The sequence below is a fragment of the Oncorhynchus clarkii genome, chromosome 1, assembly GCF_045791955.1.
Source record: "Oncorhynchus clarkii lewisi isolate Uvic-CL-2024 chromosome 1, UVic_Ocla_1.0, whole genome shotgun sequence".
Lineage (NCBI taxonomy): Eukaryota > Metazoa > Chordata > Actinopteri > Salmoniformes > Salmonidae > Oncorhynchus > Oncorhynchus clarkii.
Window position 1 is genome coordinate 67,526,795 of NC_092147.1, and position 17,257 is coordinate 67,544,051.

Consider the following 17,257-nt stretch of genomic DNA (forward strand, 5'->3'; position numbering starts at 1 on the left):
AGTAAACAGCAGACTTCCTTGAGTTAGTTTGGTTGCCCACCTCTCTCAGAGCTTCGGCGTAGGAGCTCATGTCAGTCAGGATGACCAGGACATGCTTCTCACACTGGTAGGCCAGGTACTCAGCTGAGGTCAGAGCCAGGCGAGGGGTGATGATGCGCTCAATACTGAGAAAGGAAAGACAAAGGAAGGAATTAAAAGGTTCCCACCATTTACATAAAAAAGGTAGGGAAAGACAAAAGACTAATAATACTCTGTTGAAAAGGTGAAAATGACTGGCTTGCCTTTATACAGCAATATTTTAGACACCTTATTGCCTTGAATTCCTGATTCCTTAGATGTACCATGAAAGCATTACTTATAGGAGGGAGCTAGTGCACAGAGCTTATGCACATAAACTCACGTGGGGTCGTTGGCTAGGTTCAAGAACAGGCAAACATTGTCCATGGATCCATTCTCCTCAAAGTCCGACTTGAAGAAGCGAGCAGTTTCCATGTTCACCTGAAAAGATAGGTTAGGGGAAAAAAGGTAGGTTCGTGATTACATACCAAGTTGATAGTAGAAGGCCTTGAACATTCTTCAACAAAGCAGGAATATACTGTATAAGAGTCGCCCACGGACAAGAAAAAACACACACGCCTATCAGAAAAATGAGTGTCAGTCTGCAATTATCACAAGAAATGAAGGCAAATTCTTCCTAAACAGTATACAAAGAGCAATGTACTCCAAATAATGTTGCAGCTTACTGGATCAGTTGCTTTCTACTCAGGGTCATTTTACATGTTCTGATCGTATGTGAAAACATGGTTAAGTGTTAAGGCACTTTCTCACCGAGTCTGATTTTTCCCCCTTCCCGAATAAAAATAGATCTGGGATTCATGAAAGATGGGATAAAAAAAAATCTAAATAATAACATTGAGGATACATTTTTTTATAGACCAAAGTATGAGCTATGTAAATGTAAAGGAACACCCGCCTAATTAAAACCTTATTTCATAAAATGCACCTAACTGGATTTCTGGCAACTCCATCAGACACCACTTGAGTAAATCTGATTAAAAAGATGTCAGGCTATTCCATTAAAACAACTAGAGCCTACTCGCGCTTTGTAACCAAAATTAAAATGTTAAATTTGGCTTCAGAGTAGATGACATCACCCCAGTATTCCTACCATCGGGGCAAGACGGGAAATGCAACATTCAAGCAGCCGGTCGCAGCCGATTCTGACCGTTTTGTTTATAGCTGCAGATATGCGCCCATTCTCGGTGGTTGAGAAGAATTACCTCGTGAAAGTGCTCGAGCCACGTTACGAACCTCACCCTCTCGCATCCATTTCAGTAAACAAGTAGTACCCGCTCTATTTAAGCAAGCTAAAGCTGAAGTTGTCAATTAATTGGCCAATGCATCCCGTGTTGTGCTTTGCCATTCCACTGCCAAAGAATAGCAGAGCACCCTTTAATGGTTCAAACAGCCGACCGCTCAGTCTTACCAGTGCTTAGCAAACTTTAAGGAAAAAAATGATGTTTGACCAAATACAATGTTATTTTACAGAAAACAAAATTGGCAATGGACTTTCAGCATGCTTACAGGGTAGGGCACTCAACATGCTCGGCACCGACACAAATGACCGATGATTGGCTGAAAGAAATTGATAATACGATTGTGGGAGCTGTTTTGTTAGACTTCAGTGCAGCTTTTGACATCATTGATGAAAAAATGTAGGTGTTATGGATTTACATCCTCTGCCTTATGGATTGAGTGCAACTTATCTAACAGAACACAGAGGGTTTTCTATAATGAAGTCTCCAATGCCAATTCGGTTGAGTGTGGTGTACCGGAGTTCTTGAGCTAATTACCGTTTTCTGTTTTTACTAATGACCTTCAATAAAAGCCTGTGTTGATGTAAGCTGACGACTCAACAGTATACATGTCAGCTTCAACAGTAAAATAACTTTCACCTTTAACATAGCGCTCCAGTCAGTTTTAGAATGGGTGACTAGCAATAGGCTGGTGCTAAATATATCAAAGCATCATTTTGGGACAAATCACTTGCTCAACGCTAAACCTCATCTTGATCTATTATTGAATAATGTGGCGATTGAGCAAGTTCAGACAACTAAGCTGCTGGGTGTAATCCTAGATAGTAAGCTGTCATTGTCAAAACATATAGACTCAATGGTTGCTAAAAAGGGAAGAGGTCTGTCCGTGATAAGGCGTTGCTCTGATTTCTTGACATCTCAAGCAACCAGGCAAGTCCTACAGGCCCTAGTTTTGACCCACCTGAACCAGGTGGGTGATCACGTGCGGGGAAAAAAAGACCTAGGAAAATTGGAGTTGGTCCAGAACAGAGCAGCACGTACTGCACAAGGAGGGAGAATGTCAATTTCTTCAGGCTCAAAGTTGAGGAGAGGCTACCTACATCACTATTGGCCTTTGTGCGAGGTGTTGAAGGTACTGAACTGTCTGTTCAAGTTCGGACACTCATCGGTATCACACAAAACATGCAACCAGAGGTCTCTCACAGTCCCCAGGTACAGAACAGAGGCTGGGAAATGCACAGTATTAAAATAGAGCCATGACTACATGGTACTCTGCCACCCCAGGTAACTCAAGTGAGCAAAAAATAAAGATAAGTTAAGCAAAAACGTACAGCACGACGGGGACTGTGATGAGACATTTATTTATTTATTTATTTATATATATATATTTTTTTTTTATGTACCCTTTCCTGGTGTGCTGCAGGTAATGTAGGATTTTGATCCAACAAGGCACCACACCTGACCAACTGAGCTAATTGATCAGTTCAGTGATTGGCTCCATTCAACATCTGGTCTTCCAGGTCGGTTAAATCAAAAACATGAAGTGCCTGCGGCCCTCCAGGACCAGGGATGCCTACCCATGATGTATTGTATTGTTGTGTTCTGTATATTATGTAATCTATTTATTATATGTTTTGTTTTCTGTTACGACCCAAGGAAGAGTAGCCGCTGTGTTGGCAGCAGCTAATTGGGGATCCTAATAAAAGGCTAAAATACTACAGATGGATGGACCTCCAGGGCTACTTAACAGTGAAGTACCGTGCTACAGACATGCCCTCTTTATGAGAGTCATACAAGCGTGCATACATTTCTCTTTGTAAGAAAACATTATAGCATAGGCCTATACCAGAGGTTCCCTAACTTTTGGCCCGTAACCCCATTTTGACAGTACTTTCGATAGTATTTCAATCTCAAAGAAGTTGAGGTGACAAATGCATCAAAGGTAATATTTTGGTATGATCTTCTGTGTAGAAAATAACAATTGACTGTGTGCTTTCATCCCCAGTCTGATTATGTGCCTGATCTTGTCCACTCTGTTCTAATGAGTCCTGTGCAGCTTGTGGGCATTGTAGAGACACAGTGTTCCTGACATTAATCTTTCAGGGATATTTTGTAGCTTAAAAACGGTTCAAAAGATAGAGCCACATTTGTAGGAAGAAAACGCTTTGTTTATTACTGACGTCACCCCGGTTCTATGAATCAAGCACAATTTCTCGCCAGAGTTTCTGGCACAGAGCCGACATTGAACTGAATAATACAAACTAATATTTAGTAAACAAAAACCTATTTCACCTTATAAAGTTCCCCTAAAAGTAATTTTAAGATCAAATTATTAAACAAAATACATTTCAACTAAAAAAAAAGTTGTTTCCCTGTCGGACAAGGATTGTCCCAACCTTCAAGAATCCCGAAATATGAGCACATCTTGTTTGATGCCTTTCACACGAAATATCGTCCTACTGCAACCCGTCAATTATTTAGTCGTAACTAGCGTTGACCGATATTTGGGGAGACCTACCAGCTCCTACTCCAAATATTGCGAAATTTGATAGAATCGTTTTGCGGCATTAATTACTGAATAATTCCAGACTGTGCCATTTATGTGCTTATTTATGCTATTAGTCTCATTCTCATTAATGGCAAAATAATAAGGCTTAGTAAATTCATTTAGACTTCATTTTCAACATATTGATACAGCCTTGACTGATAAAACTGCATAGTTTAGATTTAAAGTTCAAATAGAGTAAAGTCTTGCATATCACGATATATCATAAATGCCAAATATTCAAGTGAATCATATCGGCCCAACCCTACTCGGAACAGGTTTGATTGCTGAGTTCTCACAAATGCGAAAATAGACTGTTGACCAAAAGAAAGTGTTCTCTGGGATACGTGTTCTGCCACTGACAGGCTGTGCACGGCCACTGACAGGTTGGTTGTGTAAATTCATAATTTCATACATTTCTCTTTCTTTGTACGTTTGCAATGCATCAGCGCAACAATTCCATCAATCTAGCACCACCAGCCAATGCGATCACACCAGAGTCATACACTCTCGCCATTCAAACTTTGCTGCCAGCTCATTGCCAACTACTGCTGCGGTCATTCTCAGTGGCAATATGTTGTTCAAAGTGGCTAGAGAGGACGCTGTAATGAGAGAGCAATAATATTGTAGCACTACAGTATACTGGCTAAGCTACTGAAAATATTATAACATGAAAGGAGGTTGGCTACGTTTGCTTCAGTTCCATCACATTGAAATAGAGAGGAATCGCAAAAATGTCACCGGTAGTTACTACTCGCACAGGTTGATCCTCATGACACTTGACTACATTTTTGTTATGCTCATTTCAGTAATAGATTTGTTGCCTTTTGAGAAATGTAACTTGATAATTTGATTTAATTTCACAAAAATGTTACCTTCATTCACAAAGAGCATGTTTTACATCAAACACATTTTCACATCTCAAGAGCTTAAATAAATAAAACGACTAGAGTAGGTGCCTATTAAAAAGTGTTGGGTGCAGGGAGCGACAGTTGTTAAAACATTTTTAGCCTCTCCATTTCAGCGTGACGCGTTATGCTCAACCTAGTTTCACCACAAAACAGCAAAAAATGGCCAAAAATAATAGAATCAGTTCACCTGCTTTTACACCATCTAATGTACTGTATGCGAACAATTTCTACTTACATTGTAAAAAAAGGGATGCAAAACGCACTTTGTGGAGCGACCATATAGTTGTTCCTTCTATCTGATTAAAGAGATAGAGTCCAGATAAACTAGGCCTTTAGGAAATTTTAACTAGTGTTATTTGACATGTAAAATAACGGAGACAACAACAACCTGAACGGCCTTCCATACAAACGCTTTTGCTGCGGTCATTCTCTAAAACTATCGAAAGCTAAAACACTTGGTCAAAAAAATAACAAAAATATGGAAGGCTATCCAGGTCATAGACTTCTCATTATTTTCAAATTTTGAGTAATAATGAGAAGTCTATGACCTGAATAGCCTTCCATACTTTTGTTATTTTTTTGTCCAAGTGTTTTAGCCTTCGATAGTTTTACTGAACAAAAATATGAAATGCAACAATTTAAGATTTTACTGAGTTACAGTTCATATAAGGAATTCAGTAATTTCAAATAAATTCAGCCCTAATATATGGATTTCACTTGACTGGGAATACAGATACGCATCAGTTTATCAGAAATACCTTTTAAACATTTTTTTTTTTTAAAGTAGGGGTGTGTGCATCAGAAAACCAGTCAGTATCTGGTGACCACCATTTGCCTCATGCAGTACGACACATCTCCTTCACATAGCGTTGATCAGGTTGCTGATTGTGGCCTGTAAATGTTGTCCCACTCCTCTTCAATAGCTGTGCGAAGTTACTGGATATTGGCGGGAACTGGAACACGCTGTCGATCCAAAGAATCCCAAACATGCTCAATGACATGTCTGGTGAGTATGCAGGCCATGGAAGAACTGGGATATTTTCAGCTTCCAGAAATTGTGTACAGATCCTTGCAACATGGGACTGTGCATTATCAGGCTGAAACGTAATGGCGACGGATAAATGGCACGATAATGGGCCTCAGGATCTCGTTACGGTATATGTGCATTCGAATTACCATCGATAAAATGCAGTTGTGTTCATTTTCCATAGCTTATGTCTGCCCATACCATAACCCCACCGCCACCATAGGGCACTCCGTTCAATGTTGAAATCAGGAAACAGCTCACCGACACGAAGCCATACACATGGTCTGCGGTTGTGAGGCAGTTTGTAGGTACGGACAAATTCTCTAAATCGGCGGCAGCTTATGGTAGAGAAATGAACGTTCAATTCTCTGGCAACAGCTCTGGTGGACATTCCTGCAGTCAGCATGCCAATTGCATGCTCCCTCAAAACTTGAGACATTGTGGCATTGTGTTGTGTCACAAAACTGCACATTTTAGTGGCCTTTTATTGTCCCCAGCACAAGGTGCACCAGTGTAATGATCATGCTGTTTAATCAGCTTCTTGATAATCCATCCACCTAACATCTGTGACATATCTTGTCAACTTATTTGTGCACAAAATCTGAGAGAAATAAGATTTTAGTGCACATGGATCTTAGAGTCTTATCTTTTATTTCAGCTCATGAAACCAACACTTTACATGTTGCGTTTATATTTTTGTTCAGTGTATATTACGAGTTTCCAAACTGTCATCGATGTTGACCTATGTTGTGCGAATATTTCAAAAAAGTGTGGGGGAAAACGCATCGGACTTGGTGTGAATGGCTTTGTGCATCAAAATTGAAAATCTATTTTTTCCAGAATTCGTATGGGGGGGGGGGAAATGCAATAGTTTGAGAGACAGGGACTTTAAATATTCAAGGGCAGCAGGTAGCCTAGTGGTTAGAGAATTGGGCCAGTAACTGAAAGGTTGCTGAATCAAAACCCCGAGCTGACAAAGTAAAAATCTGTCGTTCTGCCCCTAAACAAGGCAGTTAACCCACTGTTGCCCAGTAGGCCGTCATTGTAAATAAGAATTTGTTCCTAACTGACTTGCCTAGTTAAATAAAGGTTAAATAAATAAATAAATAAATAAATCTGTTGTTAAAGAGGCTTAATACACTGTTCTTTACATTGTGTCCTTTTCCTAAATTGGAATCTTCTTCTCAAAGAGTACATACGATTTAAAATGTCTTAATCCCTTTTCATACCCATCTGCCAGTACGCATTGCATTTCCACTACCCTTTCAGAGAGTTAGTGCTTATGTTACAAAGCCCTCAATAGTGTGTGAATTAGCCATCAGCAGGGAGAGGATAAGGGGGGCCAGAGGAGCAGAGGTGGGGGTCACTAACATCTCTGCCACAGGTCACAGAAGACTCCCCACACAGTGTTAAATAGTCAAGCGCAGAGCAGCTGAACTGGAGAGAATTTGATACTGGCTAGCTAAATGTGTTCAAGACTGCTTAATAATAACCGGCATGGCCAGAATATGCTCAGAGGAGCAGAAGTAACAGGGGACTCAAACGCTAAGTCACCTGGTGAATGAGAGCGAGAAGAGGAGAGGAGGATTGTCACGGTGGGGTTAAGAGGAGGGATTAGCCTAACACTAGAGGAAAAAACAGATCAGATAAAGAGAGAAATATTTTGTCCATCTAGTGCCGCTCAACTCACCCCCATGGCAGCAAAGACAATGGCAAAGTTATCATCGCTGTAGTCCATCACATCCTTGGATTTCTTCACCAGGCCAGCCTGACGACAAATCTGGGCAGCAATCTGAGAATCAAAACATACACAGGATTAAAAATGATGACGTCTTGAAACATTCACGTTGATAAAACAGCCAGTCTATTAAAAATGACTGGACATCAGAGAGCACCCCGTTCAGCTTGCTATGTGTTTGTGTGTGTGCACATGAGTATGCATGTTTGTGGGGTTTTTGGGTGTTGGGTGTGCATAGTTGAAGAACAACTCTGTGATTAGGAATCGAGAGGGGAGGAATTTCACGCTTAATGTAATGGTTGCCACCTGTTGATCCGGGCTGACCTCTCATTGCACCCTGAGCTGAGACACCTGGCCCATAGAGAACCACGGCAAAAATGACCCCATGACATCTGTTTAATGAAACGAGAAGCGCTTTATAGCATTCCAGTGACGCGAGAAGTCGACCAGCATCATTAGTCAGACAAGGCGTACCCTGTTCACTGTTTTTAGTACAGTGGGACACTACAGTGGGCTCTCTATCCAACTGCCCTCTTTTGATCATGCACTTCCCGATTGGAGGATAATTATTTTATTCCCATTCAAAACATTTGATAATCAAGGGAACAGATAAAAAAATAAAAATAAAAAAAATGGCCAAAAATGTACACACACCACCCAAAATCGGTGTCATCCTGTTGCTTCAGTGGGATTCTATGCATTTGACTGAGGCTCCCCCTCCGCCAGAATCTGATCGCGCATGTTTCAGTTTGGCAGTCCGCCCTGACCAACAACACAGCTTTCTGTGAACACAGAAAAAACTCAAGTGTTGGGCCTCCATTGTCTGGCCTGAAGGTCATAATGAGGCTGTTTGCAGACTGTGATGGCTGGTGAGAGGACAGCCACCTCAAGCGTTAAGGGCCTCATGGCTGGGCTACCGATCCTATATTAATCAGTGCCCTTCACACGATCGCCTAATCCCCTCTCGCCATCATTGTCTTATTGGTTTAATTCGTTTCCCAGTTCAACCAGGGGGCATCAGCTCTCTCTCGAATGCCTTAGAAAATAGCCTCCCTTCAGTCATGGAAAACCATGGCCACTGTCTGATATGACAATATGAACTATCAAAACTATTAATCTAATTTCCAAATCAAATCAAATGTGCAATAGTTTGATGGTCTGAACTTTTTGGGTAAGTCCTTTAACACTGATATTTCTCATCTTGTCCCTGAGATTTAGTGGAGAGGTTAGTAGAGAATGATCAAACTAACACCAAACGAGGCTTGTAATAAGAACATGTTGGAATGGAGAAAGATTTTGACTTCCTTGACACTGCCCAGCACCTTGCCCCTATGTCATGCCATAAGTCACAAGATTGAGTTAGATGAAAAAAAAGTCAAGCTGGCAATGAGCAACAGATATTTTTCATTCCTCTCTTTTCAGGTTCAGTCAAAGGTAAAATCCTGATGAACGCTAAAATACATTAGTTTTAACAATAAATAAGCATTTATCAACTTCCACTGTCCTCTATGAGTTGCTAAATGTCCTATTAATGAGTTCACTCAAAGTAGGCTAACTTTCACTTTACCACAATAAGATAACTATTCCAGTAAATCAGATAAGCAAATCGTTTCAACTCTCATTTGTCCATATCCTAATTAAATACTTCAAGGCACCAGAAGAACTCGGGGGGGGGTATTTTTAGACAGATTAGGAAGTCCAGATGGCTGCCATGTGCCGATAACTAACACACTGACACAGAGGCATGGCTCTGAGTCACGCTTTCATGACACGATAACATCAACTTAAAACTAAATCTGACATATTCAAAAGATTTTTAAGTAGTGCCTTAGAATATGGTACTATGCCACCTTCGGGTTTCTCTTTAGTAGGTTTAATGTGTTCATACCATTGCCTAAATAAGCTGTTAATAATATAAGCCTAAAATTAAATGGAGAACAAACATCTAGTTAACAGTGTGTCTGATACACAGACTATCAAATGTGACAGGCACATGATTGTGAGAAAACGACATGTATGCCATTAAGCAGTGCATACATTTGTATGTATGAGTGGCCTCAGCAGGAATCAAACCTACACCTCTTGGCACTGCAAGCACCATGCTCTACCAGCTGAGCCACACAGGACACAAGACCTATGCTCTCAATTGACTCCAAGTAGTCCAATATGTAGGCAGTAAAATTATTAAATGTGTTTGGCATTCTGGAGTCCTGTGTGTGGAGATGGAGACAGGGTGAGGCAAGGCTCTGTGTGAAATAAGAAAATGCCCTCCACAGGCAGTAAAATGTCAAAGTGGATTTCTGAGATGTCCTCCTGACCCACTTCGCCGTTTCTGCCAGTTCCTGCACCACAGGGCCAAAACAATAAAATCTTCTCAGCCCATTAGCACTAATCATTTAAACACACGCGCACACATACATGCATGCATTCACTTGCACACTTAAGTGCAGGCACATTCCACACGGGGTGTTTGACAGAAAAAATAAAGCACAGAAGAATAGATTACCACAAACCAAAACGGATGACACTAAATTAGAATCCCCTGGCTGCGATAATGCAAATTGCTGAGGTGTCCAACAGAATAAACTGCCTCATGTTACAGATCACATTGTTCAGTTAGTGTTTGAAAGTCCTTTCCCATGCTATTGAATGAGGTTATAAAATGGCAAGCTTAAGGCACATATAGCCTATTTGTTTGTGTGGCCTAGCCTTGTCAGAGTTAGCATCTCCATCGTACCTCGTTGTGGGGGAGGCCAGCGGCAGAAAAGATGGGGATCTTCTGACCTCGAGCAATGCTGTTCATCCCATCGATGGCAGAAATACCAGTTTGGATCATCTCCTCAGGGTAGATACGGCACTGAGGGTTGATGGGTTGGCCTGGGACAGGGGAGAGGTCACAAGCAGAGTTTCAGAAACACAAACCAGAGGGTAAGCCACTTCCATCCCAGGTATTGGCCAGGTAGAAGTAATATACAGTGCCCTCCATTAATATTGGCACCCTTGATAATTATGAGCGAAACGGGCTTTGAAAAATGCCTTTGCTGTTTATCTTCCTGGTCTTTCACTCAAAATATTCACAAAAATCAAACATTTAATTGAAGTAAAATTATTGAAATAAATACATGTAAAAAATATTTTTCTCCAAAACGTGTGCCACTATTGGCACACCCAAGAAATTCTTATGAGTAAAATCTAACTGCAGTATATTCCCATTCCTATTTTACATATAAGTTCACCTTAGTGATTAGGAACACTTAAGTGGTAAGCCATGACTTCCTGTTTCACTGGGGTATAAATATGCGATGACACACAGGCCAAGTTCGCATAGTCATCCATCACTATCGGAAAGACCCAAGAATATGTGCTCTCCTCTTCAACTCATCCCACAGGTTTTCTATGGGGTTTAGGTCAAAGGACTGGGATGGCCATGGCAAAACCTTGATTCTGTGGTCAGTGAACAATTTTTGTGTTTTGAGGTGTGCTTTGGCTCATTGTCCTGCTGGAAGATCCAACCACGGGTGCCAATACTAGTGGAGGGCACTGTAATAGATATAAAATGGTAGAGTTGGCCTCATAATAGTTTCAATTCAGCTATTTAAACTGTGTAGCTGCACACAAGTAAACTAGGGTTTAGAAAATAAAATGAAAGAAGTACACTTGTGGGAGATGTAGGAAATCCCCAAAAGGTTTCACATCAATACATGGTCGGAAGATGGAACAAAAAGGTCAGAACGGAAGTCAGGGTCAAACACATTGTTGCCTTTAAGATGGCAGACTCATAACCCTCTTCAGGTCATCTATTCATTGGGATGCCATGCCTACACGATGGCACCCTACACGTGAAAAGGGACTCGGGATGGGATCAACAGTCAATAGAAGAGACAGAGTTTGGCCTTGTGGCAGTGCGATACAACTAAAGACTGAAATCACACTATACAAGCTAAAATATAGCTTCATCTAGGTCCACTAGCAGAGTAGAGATGGAAGCTTATCCGTTGTGAGCTCAGTATATTATGATTATCGTCAAGGTACCATGGTTCTATTTTTGTTTTAATCATGTCAGGGTCAATTTAATTTCACCACTGACAATGTTATCAAGGAATATTTTTCACTTGGTGAATGAAGTGAACTATAGCTCCGTCCTACCCATGATATCCAGGTAGTCTTCAGCCAGCACAGTGGGGCCACGGTCAATGGGCTTGCCTGAGCCATTGAAAACACGTCCTGAAATGAAAAAGCATAAGATATTCTCTATTGGTTTTGCCATCAACATAATTCTCTCTGCCTCTAATTCCTTAATAAATATGAGTAGTTATTTCAGGTGTCAGCCAATAGTGGAGATACTGTATCTAACATTTTCATTCATTTTAGGCCCATTACTCAGAATACTCTAGCAACAAATGGTTCGCTCTACTATTCAAATACACCCGACCTTGAGTCCCAATGATGTGGTTTGATATTTACAAAAAGGTCATACAAGCCTTAGATGTTCTTCAATGATTTTGTTCCCCTAAGTCACATGTGTGGAAGACTCAATGCAGGACTCAAATTGAGGAATTAACAGAGGTGAGGTAAAAATGGAGCAGAACAATTGTATTAAGCACACTAAGAGAGTAAAGCTTACAGGGTATGTTCTTCTTTGTGTGAGAAAGGGGGAGGAGGAAACAGTTATACAGATTGATGAAAACAGACGTAGAGCAGCCTAATTAAGTCTTAATCAGTAGTGGATTTCATGCTTTCTCCTGCCTAGCACCCACGGGATGCCACTCAGCTTGTTGGAGGGCTCATCTTACCCAGCATGTCCTCAGACACAGGTGTGCGCAGGATGTCACCGGTGAACTCACAGGCCGTCTTCTTGGCATCAATACCAGATGTCCCCTCAAACACCTGAAAATGACATTAAAACAGGAACTTTCAGTTGTTTGTGGTGGGTACGCGCGTTTGTGTGTGTGCGGGTTGGGGCTCACCTGTACGACAGCCTTGGTGCCAATCACCTCCAGCACCTGGCCACTCCTCCTGGTGCCATCAGGTAAAGTCAGATGTACAATCTCAGCATACCTGGGAAACTGCCACATAAGATGGAAAAACATAATTTAACAAACATGTTTCTTACGGTCTTTCAAAACAGGAAACATACACAGCCATAAAAGGCTATCCCTGCAGAGAATAAGAATATCAATACACAAGCCAGAACACAAATTATTATAGAGCAGTAATCTCAGAAACCCACCCCAAAAATCTGGCATAATTGCATCAGATGCTCGATTAAGTTCTGGGGGGGGGTGGCGACGTTAAAGGGAAGATAAACGCAATTTGCGAAGTCTCCACCCCCCCCTTTAACGGAAACTCTCTGCAAGTTTCAGGCAAGTCTATGGGCCAAATGTCCCCTCCCCTTCTGAAATTCAAATGATGCGAGCATTGAGATATCGTGATTAGTCCAAATGATCAGTGACGAACAATCTGCATACCGGAACACAGTTCCTCATTATCAGTCACATGCCACAGCCTGTTGTCAGACGTTACCAGGTATGTTACGTGAGTCTGTCCACGAGAGATTAATAGAGAAGTAATGTTACTTCCTCAGTCACCTTCACATTATCCAGAATCACCAGGGGCCCATTCACTCCAGACACAGTAGAATAAGCTGAAATAGAGAAGAACAGTCCATTTGTTTTGCATCGCGAACCCCGTTTTAATCCACAGTTTTTATGCAAGTCAAGTCGTACCGTATGGAGATATAAAAATAAAAAAATCACGACAGCTGTGATGGAAACAGGAAGTTTCGGTACAACTTTATATGCAGACAGATCATTTGTTTGTTTGACATGGTGGGATCTTTGTGTGTAAAATTCGATTATGCGAGAAATGTCAGTTGAAACTCCTTTATGCGCAAATATTGATATAATAACCATCACATCGAAGTAAACTTGAAGTCACGATGATATGGTGTGTGGTCCACCCACTGGGGAAATCATGCAGTTTAATAGGCTACAGATTAAATCAATTATAATGAACTTCACAGCGTGAAAGTGGACAGTGATGAGCTTGATGCACCAATCAAATAAATGTCAAGGTCTTATTCTGGTGACATGGTCGATGCTTGACTGTCGTTTGACAAATATTCTCGCTCTTATGCATAACAATCTCATGTAGACTAGCCTTCCAGCACAGCATCTGCAAGCTGATGGCCAGAGCACATGCCAGAGTAGGTACATTTGCTATTTAACGCAACAGTTTGTGACAAAACTAAATCAGGTAGAGTTGAAAATGCAGTGGAAACGCATTGAACTTTGATTGGGTACAAGAAAACTTCAATGAAAAAGTACATTGTGTGTGCGCTGTTATCACGCACTGATTTTTAACCTCAACAAATCAGTTTAGTGGAAACACACCACTGGTGGGAAATGTAATATTTGCTTAATTCAGATTTTGAATATTCACATGAAAATCTGTCTCTAATTGGATGGAAACCTAGCTATATAGGCTAAATGGTTTTGCTTGCAAGTAGATCAAAACCATGACCTTCAGTATAGGGGGGGGAAAAACATGTCCACCAGACCCAAGAGTGGGCTTAATGTTAGACAAGAGATGCCACACCTTTGAACCAAAAATTTTAAAAGCAATAGTGACGGAGGTTAAGAAAGTGGCATGGCTATTTTTGCATGAAAGCCAACAATCATATGGTAACAAGTAGGCTAGTGTTTTTTAAGGATACCTATGTTAGTAATTACAAAGTGACCTTTCGTAAAGGGGTTTAAATGGCTTTCATGCATTTCATGGCCAAATGTCAAGGCCAGGCAAATGGAAAGGAAAATACATGAAATATAGGCACTTTGAACACAAGGGTAAAATTGTATTTACCTAGACCAAAGTCTACAATTTCTTAAACAATAGGACAGGCATGCAAAGGTGATTGTTATGGGAATTAGTGAATTTCGTAGAACTACAACGTAGCACAATCCATTCATTAATTCATTCCCTGTACTCACATTCACCCCAGTCTCTCCACTTTTGCAAACTTGTTAGGATTTTTGGCTCCAACCATCTTTTGTCTGTGCAATTAGCCTAATTATTAATTCCTTAAAATTACTTCCACCCATCTCCCCCCCCAAAAAAATCAGCTTTAGGTAGATCAAGGATTCGGCACCCTAAACCCCAATAAATACATATATTAGAACACTAACCGCCTCAGGGAGGGATGTGGCCCCTAAGGGCCAGGAGCTCTACACAACCACAGTGCTCAAAGCCCTCCCAAACCGACTTCCTACTACAGCATGGGTGCATGGGCCCATTTCCTGCTTCCAAATACCAAAACGCACACCCCATCAAAGTTATCACAAAACAAGGCAAACTAGGCGATCAAGCATGTTTTAGCATTTTGTGACTAGGGGGCAGTATTTTCATTTTTGGAAAAATAACGTTCCCGTAGTAAACAGGATATTTTGTCAGGACAAGATGCTAGAATATGCATATAATTGACAGCTTAGGATAGAAAACACTCTAAAGTTTCCAAAACTGTAAAAAATATTGTCTGAGTATAACAGAACTGATATTGCAGGCGAAAGCCTGAGAAAAATCCAATCCGGAAGTGACTCATATTTTGAAAGCTCTGCGTTCCAATGCGTCCCTATTGAGCAGTGAATGGGCTATCAACCAGATTACTTTTTCTCCGTATTCCCCAAAGTGTCTACAGCATTGTGACGTAGTTTTACGCATTTATGTTGAAGAATACCCGTAAGCAGCTACATTGCGCAACTGGTCACCTGATGGCGCCCAGAGTGATTCTCGCGTAAAATACAGAGGTAGCCATTATTCCAATCGGTCCTACTGAAAAACCAATTGTCCCGGTGGATATATTATCGAATAGATATTTGAAAAACACATTGAGGATTGATTATAAACAACGTTTGCCATGTTTCTGTCGATATTATGGAGCTAATTTGGAATATTTTTCAGCGTTTTCGTGACTGCAATTTCCGGGCGATTTCTCAGCCAAACGTGAAGAACAAACGGAGCTATTTCGCCTACAAAAATAATATTTTTGGAAAAAAGGAACATTGGCTATCTAACTGGGAGTCTCGTGAGTGAAAACATCCGAAGCTCATCAAAGGTAAACTATTTAATTTGATTGCTTTTCTGATTTCCGTGACCAAGTTATCTGCTGCTAACTGGACAAAATGCTATGCTAGTCTATCAATAAACTTACACAAATGCTTGTCTAGCTTTGGCTGTAAAGCATATTTTGAAAATCTGAGATAACAGGGTGATTAACAAAAGGCTAAACTGTGTCTCAATATATTTCACTTGTGATTTTCATGAATAGGAATATTTTCTAGGAATATTTATGTCCGTTGCGTTATGCTAATTAGTGTCAGTCGATGATTACGCTCCCGCACCCGGGATCGGGAGTTAGAGGTTCAAAAACTCAAGAAAACAAACAAACAAAAAATGTTGGTGGATCTTTAAATCTGAACTGGGACTTTTAACCCAATGAGTCTCACCGTAATGCCTGTGCGTTTTGGACTTCTAACCACTTTTAAACATTGCTTTGTTCATCTGCATCCGTAGATACCAACCATTAGTCAACGTGATTAAACGGGGGCTGAGCTAGAGTGAAGTTTATGAGACAAGGGTGGATCCCGGCCTTTTTACTAAATTGTCTGTAGAGTCTGAATGGTTTGAGCTACAAACTATTAAAAAGTTGACACCCTCACGAACACGCACATATATGACAGTTACAAGCGACACAAGACTGGTTAGAAGGTAAGCGGTTCTTCTACTTAGAAGACAATAGGAAATCCTAGGGCATAGTGTCTGTATTACTGTAATAAACGAACAGTTATGGTCAAACTCCAAACAGTTGTCACTGACTAGTTGGTTATCCCACTGAGCAAAGACTTTCTGTACCTACAGCATTCATATACATTTAATTAAGGCTTTCGCTTTTAGCTGACATTATTATTATTATTATTATTGAGTTGTCAATAAAACTCATGAATGCACCTATTTATGTCAAATTGGTTTGTGTTCTACTTGTTGCTCTGAAAATAAAATGGTAAAACACTTCATTGTGAGGCTCAATATAAGGGCTGGACATGCATTTTTGCTGGGGTCTCGGGACTGATAGGGTTAACTAACCAAACTAACCACATTTTGTATTGAGGAGCCCAAGCTGTCAGTGTCATGGGAAATATACAGGTGGATGAATAGGTGGAGGCGGGCCTGGAGGCTGTCATTAAAAGGCCCAAGTAGAGACAAACAGAAGAGCATGAATGTGGTCCAAACTTTGTCCTCTTACTTTCTTTGGGAAAACATTAGCTCTGCTGACATTGGAGCCAATTTGTCAGTGTATGTAAAAACGTTCGCCTCCGCCTGCTTCTCCTCGCACATCTGTAGCATGTGAAGGCGAGGAGAAGGCCGTATGGGGGGGGGGGGGGGGGGGGGGGGGGGCATTGTTTCCACCAGGTCTTCCATCATGCCCTCGTTTCTTTTTTTGTGTGGACCGTCAATCTCTTGGCCAATATCAAAGCTACAAGGAAATTAGAGCAGACTGGTTCTAACACTGAGCACTAAAGCCTGGCGGGGTGCATCCACTATGCCACTAATTAGGCAGCGGCCAACAAATAACCTGTCAATGCGCTATAGCCATTTCTCACACACACACGCACACACCTGCATTTCAACCCCTATTACCCAGCGTAAGAGAGAGGGGGGCGAGAA

At 41.0% G+C, this 17,257-nt stretch overlaps 1 protein-coding gene across 1 annotated transcript in view; it reads right to left on the reverse strand.

Annotated features, from left to right (window-relative positions):
• Positions 1 to 17,257, reverse strand: part of LOC139410832 (ATPase, H+ transporting, lysosomal, V1 subunit B, member a) — a 44,270-nt gene that overhangs the window by 11,708 nt on the left and 15,305 nt on the right. The window contains exons 2-9 of the mRNA XM_071156395.1: positions 13,126 to 13,181; positions 12,505 to 12,603; positions 12,331 to 12,424; positions 11,684 to 11,761; positions 10,275 to 10,414; positions 7,490 to 7,591; positions 401 to 498; positions 41 to 164 (exon numbers count right to left, since the gene is read on the reverse strand). Coding sequence (XP_071012496.1) covers positions 41 to 164; positions 401 to 498; positions 7,490 to 7,591; positions 10,275 to 10,414; positions 11,684 to 11,761; positions 12,331 to 12,424; positions 12,505 to 12,603; positions 13,126 to 13,181 — 791 coding nt within the window. The remainder of the gene's footprint in view (positions 1 to 40; positions 165 to 400; positions 499 to 7,489; positions 7,592 to 10,274; positions 10,415 to 11,683; positions 11,762 to 12,330; positions 12,425 to 12,504; positions 12,604 to 13,125; positions 13,182 to 17,257) is intronic.